The 16681-nt window shown below is 39.5% G+C and overlaps 1 protein-coding gene across 6 annotated transcripts in view; it reads left to right on the top strand.

Annotated features, from left to right (window-relative positions):
* The window catches only part of LYST (lysosomal trafficking regulator), a 90515-nt gene that overhangs the window by 20420 nt on the left and 53414 nt on the right, over window positions 1-16681 (top strand). For all 6 annotated transcript variants that reach the window (XM_075495942.1, XM_075495943.1, XM_075495944.1 and 3 more), the window contains exons 4-9: window positions 1159-1249; window positions 4057-6142; window positions 7840-8863; window positions 10511-10672; window positions 13931-14087; window positions 15307-15533. In XM_075495942.1, coding sequence (XP_075352057.1) covers window positions 1159-1249; window positions 4057-6142; window positions 7840-8863; window positions 10511-10672; window positions 13931-14087; window positions 15307-15533 — 3747 coding nt within the window. The remainder of the gene's footprint in view (window positions 1-1158; window positions 1250-4056; window positions 6143-7839; window positions 8864-10510; window positions 10673-13930; window positions 14088-15306; window positions 15534-16681) is intronic.

The following is a 16681-nucleotide window of genomic DNA, read 5'->3' as shown; positions in this document are numbered from 1 at the left end:
TTCTGAAAGTATACCACTGAAATTTGAAAAGTTGATATTTTGCTTTTTCCAGTCTTATTACTGTGCTTTGAATGTTGTATTGCTCATTCCCATTCCTAATTAATTTGTCTTGCTGAGAATACCTTTAGTAGCAGAAGAGAGTGGGGAAAATTACTTTGAAAAAGCTTAGTTTTCAGGTCTAATTGTATTGTATCAATAGTTTTAGGTGTTTTAACTTTCATTTAAATTGATAGTCTTATCAGACAAATATTAACTTCTTTTATATGTAGCTCTATAACTATATATATATATATATATAAAAAACTGTATATATTATGTATATAACTACTTAAGTTGCTTATCTCCATACATTTTAATTTCATTGCTACCTTGAATTTTTGGAGAATGATGTTGCTTCAGCTGCATATCCCTGAATGATGTTAACTGCCAAAATGCTCAAGTCAGCTTTTCGTGTTTGAAAATTTTTGTTCTTTAGGACTGAAACCATTCTGATAGTGCTGCATAGTACCCAGTAAAGGAATTGTGTTTGAATTCTGTGCCTTCTACCGTTCCTCTCTGCATTGAAATTCTTAGTGTGTAAGTCTTAGAATCCCAGTAGGAGTGAGGGTTTTTTAGTGATTATTCTGTTTTTTTAAATTAAGAGTAACCTTCCCTCTTTCGTCCCATGAAACTTCACCTTTCCGTTGTGAGTCAATAACATCACTTGATAAATGTAAGCTTTTTTCATTTGCTTAAAGGTGTCATTTTGGAGAAAGTAGAAAGTTTCCGATAAAGTTCTTCAAAGTTACATTTTTGGAACTACAGAAGTTTCAGACTTGTCTTGGGCCTCATGTTGGCTTTGTTTAAATCAACAAGTTATTTGCTTTTGAATTTTCTGGTTTTGTTCTTTGGGTGAGGAATTCCTTCAACAAGAGGGATTAGGAGAGCTTTGTATAGAAACAATTGCAGAGGTGTAATAAATATCTTAGATGCTTTCTGATTGGCTCTAGTTAATGATTATAGCACTCTCTGCGGTTAGGTCATTTTTTTCAGTGTATAAAACAGGAGAAGAGCATAGGGAACTGAATGTTGAATAGCTTTAAGATAAGGAAGGTCAACCTTTTTTTTTTTTTTTTTTAAGGTACAAAACCTTTTGTTTCTATTTTGTTTCTAACATAGGAGCTGACATGTCGGGAAGAACTTCTGACACTCCTCCTGTCACTTCTGCCATTGGTGTGGAAAATCCCTGTCCAAGAAGAAAAAGCAATAGGTATGTTTTACCACTTACAGTATTAAGGACCTAAAAGAAGTGGTTTGTGTATTACTACAAGAGCCTAGGACTCCTGACTAGAGTAGTAGTTCATTGTAATACATATCCTCTTAACATAGAATGAGGATGTGGATTCTGCAGAGAATTTAAACTCAAATACCAATGTTCTGTCAGCATACAAGGAAGATTGAAATTGTACAGAGAAGGTAAAGGCTCTTGGTCAGTGTGAAAGGCAGTGCTCGCATTACTGTGTAGCTGAAGTTGGTGGTAGTGAGATCTCTTCTTCTTTTCAGGTGATTTGGCTGGAAAAGAGATTTGAAAGAGTATATGATATTTTTGCTAATGTGAAGTGTTTCATTATGAGCAGAAGGGGAAAACATACTGATTCTTTTTAAAAACAAAAGTGATACAGACAGAATGAGACAGACTTTTTCTTCTGAAATTGAAGAAATGGGAAGTAGAGGATAAGCTTGAAACCAAACAGTGGACAACAGAGTATGAAAGAAGTGCAAGGCTGTGAGGGAGACAGGCCCTGAAAAATAGAATAATACTGGGTGATTATGAACAGAACCAAGCTGCGTTCCTTAAAAAATATGTGTCAAACTGATGTGCTAATTGAGGAATCGGATCATAAGGGTTCAACTGCCAAAGAGTCAGTTTAAAGTGAATTAAAGAAGTGAAAGGGTTGATACAACATAAAGTCTGTGCAAAATCTGAACCAGGAAATGGCAGCAGTTTGGTTTTTGTTTTGGTCTCTTGCATTTGTCTGATGCATTCTTTTCCCTATTAGAGGATAAAACAAAGAGGATGAAACAAATGAAGGTACCTGTCTGTCTGAGAGAGTTCCTAAAGATTCTCACCTGAAGCTCTCCCAATGTTTTTTGCTATTTTAAACTCCTGGAAATTGAAGGCTTTTGTTAATGTTTGTAGACTTGGAGTATTTAAAGTGCCAGTTTCATAGCACTCATTATATAATAAACTTTCCTGCTTGCTCAGTTGCATCATTCTTTCATGCTCCTGTAAGCATGATTGAATTAAAGAAACATTTTTGTTATGAGAGCTTAGTGACTTTTCCAGGGTTACTTTAAAATGCTGTTGTGTAAATAGGTTTTAAGATGTTCTGGTTTTGCACTCTGCGTAATGTACAGTTTTTGCTCCTGCAAATTTCCCTCTCATAGTACTGATGCAGTAAACGTGTATCCAGTTGTGCACTAAGAACTCTCTTTCTTGGACTGGAATAAATCCACCTGTATTAGGCAGCTTTTTTCTTTCTGTGCAGGAAATATCCTTTGTTTGATAAAGTACTCCTGGTTAATTTCCTGCCTCCAAAGCAGGTGATGTTGCTTCCTTAAGCATCACAACTATGACTTTATGAAACAGCAAGGCACAGTCATGCTTGCACATGGAAGCATGTTTTCTTTCAGTCTGATTAATGATTGTATCTATTCTGTGGGCTTTTGGGGTTTGAGGGGGGGGGAGCTGTTACTGTTGACTATCCCATTTTTCTAAATACTAAACTTACTGGTGGATACTTGCAGTTGCTTTATGCTAGGTATTTTACTAGCCAAAGCAACCAGATACAGTTCTGTCACTACTTAAAAATGACGATGGATTTTTGTCTAAGAACATAGAGACTTTTTTCTCTGCCTGCTTTTTCAACAGTTTATGATCTGAATTTACCAATACAAATTAACTGGTGGTACTTGCATTTTATTCTTCAAAATCTTCTTGCCCATTGAATCAGATTTAAATTTTATATTCGCTATTTTATACTGCATACTTGAAAGTTTGTGGGTTTTTTTGTCTTGGCTTGGCTTTTATGGGAATATTCAGCACCCTAAACATTATTCTTTTCCATCTCCCTCTTGTCCCTGACTAATTTAAAATCCACTACTTTTATTTCTGCTTTTTGTTTGGAACAATTAGTGCTGAAGTAAAGACTGAGTTCTGTTGAAGATCTGCACTGTTTCTAAGTAGAGAAATGTATTTTTTCTATTACCGCTAGTATGCTAAAAATTTCTTCATGCATTCTAAGAGACCTGTGAGTTAACGCACCCAGTTCCTATAGCAGCTGAGTTGTAAAAAGTGACAATGGGTTGTCAAGTTGAAAAATACCTTTTTTCTTCCCCTTAGAGTTTTTCTGTGCTTGTTGTGGGATAGGGCTATTTGGCAATGCTTATAGTGAGACTTTGAATATATCAAATGGTATACACAGAGTAAATATTGCTTGAGTAACTGGCTAAAACTGCTTCCATAGCTAAGTAATAGAGGAGATCTCAGAGTTGGTATCCTGCTGATTAATATTTTACTTCTGCTGTATTAGTATCTCTAACTTATCCAGATTTAAATTGAACATAACTAGAGGCTTGTGGCTATATTGTTCCTTTATATCCTATCTGTAACAGGCCAAAAGACTTTCAGACTAAGCTTTCTTCCCTTTGCTTACCAAAAATTCCTTTCATGTACCTTGATAATATCTTTTCTTAAGAGAATGGAATAGCTATGCCTACAAAAAAGTCTTAGGAAACGCTCTAGCACATTTTTGTCTAACCCTAGTTAGAAAATGAACTAACTTGTCTAGGCTTTGAAAATAGCCAGTGTGGTTTCTAAACATGAATTGTTGCTGACTTTTTTATATTGAAAATGTCCGACATAGGTATATGCAAAACAATCACCTATTAACATATGAATTTATTTCATATTTTTAAGCTGGAAGTATTAAACTATAAAATTTGGAAAAATGCTTTACATATTATAATGTTCCTGAATGTTTCTTTAATGTTCCTTTGTTATCTTTGTTTCAACAGATTTTAATATACCCTTTACCGTAGACATACGTCTGACCAAAGAGAACAATTTAAGTTCTGTGAAATCTACTCAGGAAAAACTAGGCTTAGGTGGAAGCACTCGTTCATCTCTTCAGACTTCTGTAAAATTAAATCCTCGATCTCGAAAAAGTGGACGTCTGCGCAAAACCACCCATCGTTATTCCGTGCGAGATGCAAGAAGATCTCAGCTGTCCACTTCGGATTCAGAAGGCAATTCTGATGACAAGACTACTGTAATAATGAAACACAGACGCTCCCAGTTACTGCAGCCTTTTTTAACTTACCCAGTTAGGGACAGTTACCTTGTAGGTAGAAGTGATTGCCTACCTGCGGAGGTGGTACCAGATTCTAATCCTGGTGCCCCTAATCTAGAAAATTCCAGCCAAATTATTCCAGCACATGAGCTAAACCCAGAGATTTTGAATGAGCCAGCTGCAGGAATTGCTGAGAGCAACATGGATAACTCTCCTTTTGATTTATGCCATGTCTTATTGTCACTCCTAGAGAAAGTGTGCAAATTTGATATTACTTTGAATCACAGTTCTGCTCTTTCAGCTAGTGTGGTGCCCACCTTGACTGAGTTCTTGTCAGGATTTGGAGACTGTTGCAATGTAAGTAGTAACACAGAAAATGAAATAGTTTCTGCAGGGTGGACAGAAGAACCTGTGGCTCTGATCCAAAGGATGCTCTTTCGAACAGTGCTGCATCTTATGTCTTTAGACATTAGCAATACAGAAACAATGCCTGACAATTTACGAAGAAATTTAACAGACTTACTTAAAGCAGCATTAAAAATCAGAATTTGCTTGGAAAAGCAACCTGATCCTTTTGCTCCAGGATACAAGAAAACACTACAGCAGCCGGTTCAGGGTGACTTCATATTTTCTAGATATCATCACAGAGCCTTGCTTCTACCCGAGGTTATAGAAGGGGTCTTGCAGATTTTGATCTGCTGCCTACAAAGTGCAGCCTCCAATCCGTTCTACTTTAGCCAAGCTATAGATCTGGTTCATGAGTTCATACAGCATCAGGGATTTAAGCTGTTTGAAGTAACAGTGCTTCAAATGGAATGGCTGTGTATGAAGAATGAGGGAGTAACTGGGGAAGCCTCAGAGCATCTGAAAGCCCTGATCAACAGCATCATGAAAATAATCAGCACTGTCAAAAAAGTGAAATCAGAGCAGCTCCACCAATCACTGTGTACAAGAAAGCGGCACAGACGATGTGAGTACTCCCACTTCATGCATCACCACAGAGATCTCTCTGGGCTCTCTGTATCTGCTTTTAAAAACCAAGCTTCCAAAAACCCCTTTGAAACTGCTGATGGAGAAGTTCATTATCCTGACAGATGCTGTTGCATTGCTGTTTGTGCACACCAGTGTTTGCACTTGTTGCAACAAGTTTCTTTGAGCAGTACTTGTGTTCAAATTCTCTCGGGTGTACATAATGTAGGAATATGTTGTTGTATGGATCCGAAGTCTGTGATCATCCCATTGCTTCGTGCTTCCAAGTTACCAATATTAAAAAACTTTCAACAGCACATACTGAACATCCTTAACAAGTTTATATTGGATCAGCTGGGTGGAGCAGAAGTTTCTCCAAAAATTATACAGGCATCATGCAATATATGTACTGTTGACTGTGATCAACTTGCTCAGCTGGAAGATGCCTTGCAGGGCAACTCTAGTGATGCTGGTCTTGCATCTAGTTCCTCTTGCAGAGTACAGGGAATTCTGCCTAGCAGTGGATCTGAAGATATGTTGTTGAGATGGGATGCATTGGAGGCTTATCAGGACATTGTTTTTGAAGAAGACAAACTACGTGGCATGCAGATTGCAAGCCATATTTGCCACTTAATTCAAAAGGGAAATGCAGTGGTCCAATGGAAACTATATAACTGTATTTATAATCCTGTGCTTCAGAGAGGGGTTGAGCTAGCTTGCCGTGCTCAACAACTTGGACTAACTACAGCTGATAAACACACATGCAGTTACCATAGCCAGTGTTTGCCTTCTGAAGTACTTCAGATTTATTTGCAGACACTCCCTATGTTGCTTAAATCCAGGTTGGTTGATTTTTTATTTATTAATGGAAAACATGCTAATTATGTACAGAGCTTTGCATATTTGTTACTGATCAGAACATAAGTTTTATTTGAACCGTAGGCTGCACTTGGATATTGTAGGGGTGGCAACAAGATAAATGCTTGAATACCATAAGATTTAATCCTAGATTCATAAACCATAAAAAGTGAGGGCGTTCTACCAATGAGTTATGGTCTTTAACAAGCCAAAGTGTGTAGAAACAAATAAAATCTTTGTCCAATGTGATATGCTCTTTGCCTCTTCATTCCTCATGCTAAAGTGAGTCAGGAATGTTGAACCGATTGACATGTCACTTTTCTGTAGGAATTAAACTACTTAGTTTTCTGATCTGTTTCCCTTTTCCTTCTCGAAAGGTCTTCATAGAAACCACCTTTCAAAAATAAGGCTTGAGAGGTTTACTTGTCCTGAAATAACTGTTTCCTAATTAACAAAATCCTGTTCACTTAAACATAGTTCTTAAAAAAAGAAAAAACCCAACCCACAAACATTCTTCCAAGGTGTGAAATAGAAACTTTCCTATTTATTGTTCAGTTGATGAAATAGTTGTTTAATACAACATATGGAAGTTTATTCAGAAGATGAATGTGTCCTTTTGTCCAGGAAAGATTCTGATCTTTTCTGTTGGAGTCCTGATAGACTGAAGTGAATTTTGTAGGGTTATCTGAGACAATTACAAAGAATAGACTAATATTCTAGTTTAAGTAAAGGATTGTCTAATACAATTTTAACATTTATCCTAAGTTAAACTGTATCAAGTTATTAATTTTTGAAAGTGCACTTAGTGGCAAAGAGGCAAGAGAAGTAAAGTTTAGGTTAAAAAAAGTTTAAGATATCCTATTTCCTACTGGCTTAAAGATGGGAATATACAAGTACATGAGTCATTTGATTCTAGAGTGTGTAACTCAGTTACAGTAAAAGCTGACCCTGGGGGAAGGAATGGGAAGGTAAGGAAGGTGGATGTCTACAAGCAAACACAGTACAGTAAGAAGCTTACAGATCCTTACCCCAAATTCTGTATGAACTCAATGTAATACTTGAAGCAGAAAGAAGGGAAAAATATATTTGGAAACAAATATACTGAAAGGTTTTTTTAACATTGGACATCCTGGCCTAACAATTGCACAAAAAGTTGTGCTTGAAAGGTATTCCTGAATTCTATCTGAAATACATCGTTCATGCAACTAATAGGCATAGCTAGTAAAATGTTTTAAAACTTCAAGTTTATTTGAGAAGGAATATCTACTTTCTGGTGAAGTTATAGAACTGAGAGAAATAAAGATATTTAGTAGCTCCAAGTTAGGGGGAGGAAGTACCACTAAAGAGCAAATATCATAAATAAACACCTTTGTTTTGAATGTCATACATCTTTGTGGTCTACGTGTTAGAGATTAATCAATATTTCCTACATTATATCTTACAAAAAAATTGAATTTTCTACTACCAGATGGATGATGCTTACTTCGGATTCTAGAGTACTGCAAACAAGTTCCTCCTCTCTTTAATTTACAGTAATTTATAGCAATTACTGTAAACATGATCAATCCTTCATGTTACTCGGGTGTGTAGAACAGAGGGCTATTTCTAGATAAGATGTGTCATCTGAACTACATGAATTTGTGGCTGATTTATAAGATAACTCTTATGCTTTCTCTTGCAGGGTAATTAGAGACTTGTTTCTGAGTTGTAATGGAGTGAATCAAATGACTGAGTTAAATTACTTAGATACTTTAAGAAGCCATTCTTTGAAAGTGTTAGAGACTTTGATACTCTGCCTTGGTGATCAGCAGAAAGACCAAGCGATGCCAGAACCGGAAGGCCTGAACAGCGAACAAAAGGAGTCTATGTCTGACTTGCCTGCTTCTCTTTGTAGCCAGCATGCTGTTTCAGAAGTTCCTCAAAGCCTCAGCAAGTTTTATGCTGGCTTGAAAGAGGCTTACCCAAAAAAGAAAAAGTTTGTGAGCCAAGACATTCATGTCAACACAATAAACCTATTCCTCTGTGTTGCTTTTTTATGTGTAAGTAAAGAAGCAGATGGTGATCTGGATTCAGCTAATGACTCTGAAGATACATCAGGATATGATAGTACAGCTAGTGAGCCATTAGGCCACAAATTACCATATCTGTCACTGGAAAGCCTTACTTTGCCCTCTCTGGAACATATTCACAGGGCTGCAGATATTTGGTCCATGTGTCGTTGCATATATTTGTATAGTTCAGTTTTCCAGAGACAGTTCCATAGACTTGGAGGCTTTGAAGCATGCCATAGATTACTAATCCTGATAATTCAGAAACTTGCAAAAAATAAGGAAAAGGAGCAAGAAAAGAGGGAGAGAGTATTGAGTGAAAGCAGCAGAAGTTCACATGGGAGTCCTCGTGGTGAGCTTCTCAACAAGGATGACTCTCTTCAGTTAGCTAAAAGCAGAGGGGTGACACAATTGGAGCTCGATATTTCTGACAGTCTTGCTGGTGCAGAACAGCTGGTGCCTGAGTATGTCTCCTGTGACAGCTCTTTGAGTAGGGAACACACTTCAGTTGCCAATCTTGAAGGGATAAAGACTTCTGTAAGAGAAGAGACTGAGTGGGCGCTTCAAGGTATCAGACTTCTAGAAGCTCTGCTGACAATCTGTCTACACAGTGCAAGCACCATGCAGCAGAAGGTGGAAGTGGAGATGTGTCACCAGGTACTGTGCAACTGCCTTTAGCTTACTTTACTCAATTTGTTACATACAATATTATTTTAACAGCAATTTAGTCAAAAGTTTTTAGAGGTGAAAAAAAGCTTATGATCTTATTATGGTACCATATTTTTTTGTGTAGCACTGAAAGCGTACAGCTAAATGATGTGCTTAGTAGTCAGGGGTAGTGGTCAGCAGGCATGAAAGAATGGGAGTGGGTGGATGAACAAACTGGCAGTTGCTGTTTCTGAGGACGCATCTTCCCACATGTCAACTTGTCACTTTTTGTATTCAGTAAGATGCTGGTAAGGACCCTGCACCTCTTTGCTTGTTTTGCAATGTGATCTTTGTCCTCTGCTCTTTTGGGTTGAATTCCTGTTCATGCCAATTGCCTGCTTCTTGGGGGCTGGGAGAGAGCCTTCCAGAATGGCAGATTGATCCAGGCTGGATGAGGTTTTTACTTTGCTCACTTTTTTGAACTGTATTTCTGGTTTACTTTTCATGTATCTGTTACGGTTTGGGCCAGCATGGTCAACATGGCTAAGGGCTGAACTCAACATTAAATGCTGTTTTCTGGGTTAATGTGTCTTGAGTCCCAGGGAAGACTGTGATCCTGGCAGATGAAGATTTTGTTTTTCTGCATAAAATGGTCCTGACTAGAGGAAAGGGATGGTTTCCTCTGACTACAAAGGCAATAGTGGATGTTGACAACTATGAATTGCTGGCTGACTATGCCTGTATGTTTTTTTTTCTGGTCAGTTATGGCCTGCTTTTTCTGTTTTTTTCCTGTGTAGTCCTTTTGTCCAGTTCCACATTCTCCAGCAGCTGTCTGAGCTGATGGGATTTGAATGGTGGGAGAAACTTGGGTGTTGGTTTTTTTTTTTTTGGAAAGGGTATTCAGTGGAGAATGTGTGTGACAGAGGTGGAATTGAAGGAGAGCTGCGTAGGCAAGACATGAGCATTTTACATAATGACTCACATGTGGTGTTTCTGATGACTGTTCTGAGCAGAGCATGGCGCTTGAGAAAAAAGAATATTAGAGGGCACAGGTACTGAAAGGACACCTGAGAAAACTATTACTTAAGCCTTATTAGTTCACGTAGAGGTGAACTAATTCAGTGTTCCATGAAGTTGTTAATTCACAGAAGACACCCTCGCTGTGCTTTAATGTTTTAATTGCTATCTTGAGTTTTACTTGGCAGTTTGTTACAAAAGCAGAAGGTGTTAGGTACAGGAGAGAACTGTAAACTGGAATTCTGTCTGGGCCATGTGCTATTTTTGTGAACTTGGACATGTCACCCTCTGTCTTGTTAACCTCTCTAGTAATGTTGTGGTGTGATCTGAATGCACTGTGTACTTGAAACTTTCAGAGATGTTTATTTTTGAAACAGTGCTTTCACTTGCAATGTTTGGGAAACAGCATGTTGCCAGATTTTTTTCAGTGTGCAGATTGCTTAACCAACTAAATCTCTGTCATGACAAACAGGATGAATCTTTCTTATTGCAAGAGACTGGATGAAGTCTGATGGTTTTAGCTGAGAAATCAGATTACTGTAGGTGGAAAGGGAAGTTTTTAAATGAATGTACTAGACCTTTTCTGTTAGCCAAAACAGAATAACATGAATCAAAATGTTTGTCTCCCCCAAAACACAGAATACCTGTGTGGATGATATCTTACTTCAAATAAGAGAGCAGCTTGCTCAATCAAAAGTGGTAGAAACTGACTTGGCAAAGCCTCTGTTTGATTCACTGCTTCGTGTTGCATTGGGCACTTTTTCTGCTGACCTGGATCATTCTGAAGAAAAAAATGAAAAGGTATGAAACACCAACTAAGCCTAATTCTAAACACTGCAAGGTTTGCTCAGTCAGGTTTTTGTTGTTTGGGTCTATTTTTAAACTCAGAATCACAGAATCACAGAATCATATAGGTTGGAAAAGACCTTTAAGATCATTGAGTCCAACCATAAACCTAACACTGCCAAAAACCATCACTACACCATGTCTCTACCTCATCCAAACGTCCTTTAAATACCTCCAGGGATGGCGACTCAACCACTTCCCTGGGCAGTCTGTTCCAATGCTTGATAACCCTCTCGGTGAAGAAAAATTTCCTAATATCCAGTCTAAACCTCCCCTGGCGCAACTTGAGGCCATTTCCTCTTGTCCTATCACTTGTTACCTGGGAGAAGAGACCGACCCCCACCTCTCTACAACCTCCTTTCAGGTAGTTGTAGAGAGCGATGAGGTCTCCCCTCAGCCTCCTTTTCTCCAGGCTAAACAGTCCCAGCTCCCTCAGCCGCTCCTCATAAGACTTCTGCTCCAGACCCTTCACCAGCTTCGTTGCCCTTCTCTGTACGCGCTCCAGTACCTCAATATCCCTCTTGTAGTGGGGGGCCCAAAACTGAACACAGTATTCGAGGTGCGGCCTCACCAGTGCCGAGTACAGGGGCACAATCACTTCCCTAGTCCTGCTGGCCACGCTATTTTTGATACAGGCCAGGATGCCATTGGCCTTCTTGGCCGCCTGGGCACACTGCTGGCTCATATTCAGGCGGCTGTCAACCAACACCCCCAGGTCCTTCTCTGCCAGGCAGCTTTCCAGCCACTCTTCCCCAAGCCTGTAGCGTTGCATGGGGTTGCTGTGGCCCAAGTGCAGGACCTTGCACTTGGCCTTGTTAAACCTCATACAATTCACCCCAGCCCATCGATCCAGCCTGTCCAGGTCCCTCTGCAGAGCCTGCCTACCCTCCAGCAGATCAACACTCCCACACAACTTGGTGTCGTCTGCAAACTTACTGAGAGTGCACTCGATCCCTTCGTCCAGATCATTGATAAAGATGTTAAACAGAACTGGCCCCAACACCGAGCCCTGGGGAACACCGCTTGTGACCGGCCGCCAACCGGAGTAAACTCCATTCACCACCACTCTCTGGGCCCGGCCGTCCAGCCAGTTCTTTACCCAGCGAAGAGTACACCCGTCCAAGCCATGAGCAGCCAGTTTCTCCAGGAGAATGCCGTGGGAAACCGTGTCAAAGGCTTTACTGAAGTCTAGGTAGACAACATCCACAGACTTCCCCTCATCCACTAGGCGGGTCACCTTATCATAGAAGGAGATCAGGTTGGTCAAGCAGGACCTGCCTTTCCTGAACCCATGCTGGCTGGGCCTGATCCCCTGGTTATTCTCTACATGCCGTGTGATAGCACTCAGGATGATCTGCTCCATCAGCTTCCCCGGCACCGAGGTCAGGCTGACAGGCCTGTAGTTCCCCGGGTCCTCCTTCCGGCCCTTCTTGAAGATGGGTGTCACATTCGCTAATCTCCAGTCAGCAGGGACTTCCCCAGTTAGCCAGGACTGCTGGTAAATGATGGAAAGGGGCTTGGTGAGCACATCTGCCAGCTCCTTCAACACTCTCGGGTGGATCTCATCAGGCCCCATAGACTTGTGAGTGTCTAAGTGGTGCAGCAGGTCACTCACCATTTCCCCCTGGATAATGGGGGCTCCAGTCTGGTCCCCATCCCTATCTTCCAACTCCAGGGGCTGGGTACCCATAGAACATTCGGCCCTGCTAATAAAGACTGAGGCAAAGGCGGCATTAAGTACCTCAGCCTTTTCCTCATCCTTGGTCACTGTGTTTCCTCCCACATCTACTAGGGGCTGGAGATTCTCCTTAGCTCTCCTTTTGCTGCTAATGTATTTGAAGAAGTGTTTTTTGTTGTCTTTTATAGCAGCAGCCAGACTGAGCTCTAGCTCAGCTTTGGCCCTTCTAGTTTTCTCCCTGCACAGCCTCGCTACACCCCTGTAGTCCTCCTGAGTTGCCCGCCCCTTCTTCCAGAGGTCATAGACTCTCCTCTTTCTCCTCAGTTCGAGCCAGAGCTCTCTAGTCAGCCAGGCCGGTCTTCTTCCCCGCCGGCTCGTCTTTCGGCACCTGGGGACAGCCCGCTCTTGTGCCTTTAGGACTTCCTCCTTAAAGAATGTCCAGCCTTCCTGGACCCCTTTGCCCATAAGAGCTGCCTCCCAGGGGACTCTGTCGACCAGTCTCCTAAACAGGCCGAAGTCCGCCCTCCGGAAGTCTAAGGTGGCAGTTTTGCCGACCCCCCTCGCCGCTTCTCCACGTATCAAAAACTCTATCATTTCATGATCGCTCTGCCCAAGACAGCCTCCAACCATCACATCACTCACCAGTCCTTCTCTGTTGGTGAACAAGAGGTCCAGCGGGGCACCTTCCCTCGTTGGCTCACTCACCAGCTGCGTCAGGAAGTTATCTGCCACACGCTCCAGGAACCTCCTGGACTGTTTCCTCTCTGCTGTATTGTATTTCCAGCAGACATCTGGCAGGTTGAAGTCCCCCACAAGAACAAGGGCTAGCGATCGTGAGGCTTCTCCCAGCTGCTTATAGAATAGTTCATCTGTCTCCTCATCCTGGCTGGGGGGTCTGTAACAGACTCCCACCACAATATCTGCCCTGTTGGCCTTAAACTCGATAGGACATGTTTAAATGTGTTTGGTTATTGTGGCTGTTGAAGATTAATGCTCTTATTCTCATATGTAAGCATGTAAGTTGAATGCTGGTTATTGATATGCTCCCCCCATTTACTGCTCAGAAATGAGTCATGCCCTGAAAAGGAGCAAGCTGTGTTATGCTTTATGGGCATACCTGAAACCTGATGTTCTCTTCACTCTTTCATCCCACAACAGAGTGTGACAAACTCTCAAAGGGAGAGCTTCAAACAGGGCTGTTGACTGACCTTAGTGGCTGCAGACATATCTTCGCCTTAGAGTGAATGTCAAGGTGCATGTTTATGGTGGTAGTGATTTTGGAAACAGTTATTCTTGATGCATTGGCCACCTGTTTACCAAAGCTTTGGTCAGGTAGTTAGTAAGAAAAATCCATCTTTGCAGAATTGATTTTTCTATGTAAGAATGAAGTATCCTTAAAAAGTATCTCAAGTTTCTTGAAAGTGTACGATTAGTTTGTTTCTTTTGCCAATGGGTTTGGAGAAAATAGGCATCTGGAAGGTTTTAAAATACTTGCTTTTCTGACCAAAGATGGTAAATTTGTTTGTGTTATACAGACCCATTACACTGAAAAGGAGCCTGTGTCACAGCCCGGAGATATTTCTGAAGAAACTGAAGAATCACAGTGCTGTAGTCTTAAACTTTTTGCTGAAGAGGAAGGATATGAAGCAGATAGTGAAAGTAACCCCAATGATAGTGAGACCAGGAATGAAGGTAAATGTGAACTTTCTGACTATACAAAGCAGTCTTTATGACATAGCAAAGCTTGCTTGTCTTTTGAGATGTACAAAAATAGGCTGAGCATCAGAGAACTCTAACAGATAGAAATAGTTTAACTTTATTTCCAGTAGGATGCTGTTACGGAGGGAGAGATGATGAATATTCTTACTGAGTGTTACAGGAACTGTTCTGTCTTGGTTTTCTTGGTTTATATGACTCTGGCTCTAAAGTCATGTTGCTCAAATGTGTTATTGTGGTCTAGAAGTAGTTTTCTCCAGAGATGCTTATCAGTAGTTTTTCTGAAAATCAATGCTCAATTTTTTTATTTAGTATTATAACGATCTGGTTAAAAACTAGGTAGTCTAATTATATCTATTTATATTAATTCAACAACTGATGTACACATCTCTTGCTGTATTCTGTTTGTGTAATTAGTTTTGAACATCAATCTGCTTTAATTTTTCCCTTTGTGCTGAACATCTGGATGCTTACATTCTTGTATGAGGTCAGCATGAGCAGTAATAGCCTTTAATAGAACTGCATTCAACTGTTGCTGTTTACCTGTGTGACTAGGCTTTATCAACAGATATACAACATTTTAAAAGCATTTCTGAGTTCAAAATTCAACCTGAAATATTTCCATGAAATATTTGCATGAAACGTATGTCTGTACCAAATAACTTTTTTTAAGTAATGTGTTTTATAGTCTCTCCAAGATGTAAGGAGAAGCTTAAATTTTTTTTTTTATTGCCATGGAGGTATTCTGTCATGTCCATTTTCTGAGTTAAATAACTAAACAACTACTTCCCCCAACCTTTTAACATAAAATAAAATCATTTACTATCTCCTTTCTTGGCAGGCTCAGAGTTCTGTATAGAAGCTTGAGGCTCTATTACAATGATTTTACTGTCATGTTTCATGAATTGCATATTTCATCATTACTATGCGTGTCCAGTTCCCAGGAAATGAAGGCACATAGCTTAAGAGTTTAATGGGAGAAACTAATCTTTGCCCTTCTGTATTGGCAGGAAAATATGAAATTCTGAAGCAGAATAGATTATACTAACTTCTGAAAACTGCTTATAAGCTAGTGACTATTTTTGTTTTGTACCTATGAGAAGGTTGGAGAAAGTATGTCTTTGGATTTTCTATTTAAATCATACAAACTGTATTCAGCTGAGTAAGTTTTAGTAAGACAAGTGTTTTCTTTCAGGAGCAGACACAAAGGCAGAACCAGGATGTACTGGTCCTTCAGGTTATTTTAATGACCTAGCTGAAAACATCAATCAAGGAGAATTAATGTATCCTGAAATCTGCATGTTAGAATTAAACTTGCTCTCAGTTGGTAATGCAAGTTTAGATGTGCTTGCTCATGTATTCCAAAGCTGCCTGAAAATCATCAGCCAGAAGGAGAGAAATGCCACTGTACTTATAGAACAGGTAAAAATGTTATTAAAAAAGACAACAGCTTAGCAGTTGTATATCTTATTTTCTTCAGTTTTATAGTACCAATATACCTAATAGTGATCTCAGAAATATTCTCACTTCTTATGGCATTTGATAAGACCTGAAACAATGTAAATGACTGATATTGCCAGCTGCATTGCATTTAAGTTACAAGAAACTATAGAAACTATAGTTAACTAATGTATTGAAAGATATTTGACTTACAAAGCTTTTGAGTTTCACAGTTGCCTTCTTTTATCAAGACTGTTCAATCACTAGAGCTATAGATACAGATTTAATGACTGTCAGGCCATTGGGGGGGGGGGGGGGGGCAAATATCTTCTTGTATATGTATATATGTAAACATTCTAAGTATATATGTATTCAATATGTACTTTTAGAAACTTTCAGTGATGTACCTCAAAAATATTTCATGCTTTTATTCTTCATAAATTTATATTAGAAATTAGTTACGCACATGTTGATGTCCTCATGATCCTTTGGAATTTCTGATGGTTAGCTTGGTTTTTGCTTTTTAATAACTAAATTGAGTATGCCTCTTGCAAAAGAGGAAAATATGGTTAAGTAATCTAAGCTTAAAGTGCTTGTTTATGTAATCATTTGACTAAGGAGCAAAGTTAGTGCTTTACAGCTTAAACCAGAAGCAGGAAAGGAAAACATTGTTTTATTTCAGTACTCCAATTGTTTGTGTGAATTATTAGCTTTAAATCACTAGCACACGTATTTTTTTCTGAGGTTCAACACATGAAATTGCTTACATTCAAAATAATCTCATTTTCATTACTCCTCAGTATTGTTTAGAAAGAGCAATCTATCAAACTAATCAATTTAGAGATTTTTAATATCTTTAGAGATTTTTCAAATTACCTTTAAGATGCCTTTGTGAAGTATGCTTGTTAGTAAATGGATTTGATTTTTTTTTTGTAATTACTCTTTAAGGTAGTCTTGCATAAAAAGGCTGGGGGAAGGTTGAATTTGCTTTCAGTATTGCATCGCTATATACCAACATGCTGTATTTTGTCACAACCTGTCAAATCCTGTAATTCTGTTACGGGGAGAAGAAAAGGGACATCTCAGCTGCTGAACTGATAATGGCTCAAAGGTTTCTTTCTAGAATCATT

This window comes from Mycteria americana, chromosome 3 (assembly GCF_035582795.1).
Source record: "Mycteria americana isolate JAX WOST 10 ecotype Jacksonville Zoo and Gardens chromosome 3, USCA_MyAme_1.0, whole genome shotgun sequence".
NCBI lineage: Eukaryota > Metazoa > Chordata > Aves > Ciconiiformes > Ciconiidae > Mycteria > Mycteria americana.
The sequence above is the reverse complement of the archived record's forward strand: the minus strand, read 5'-3'. Positions and strand labels throughout refer to the sequence as shown.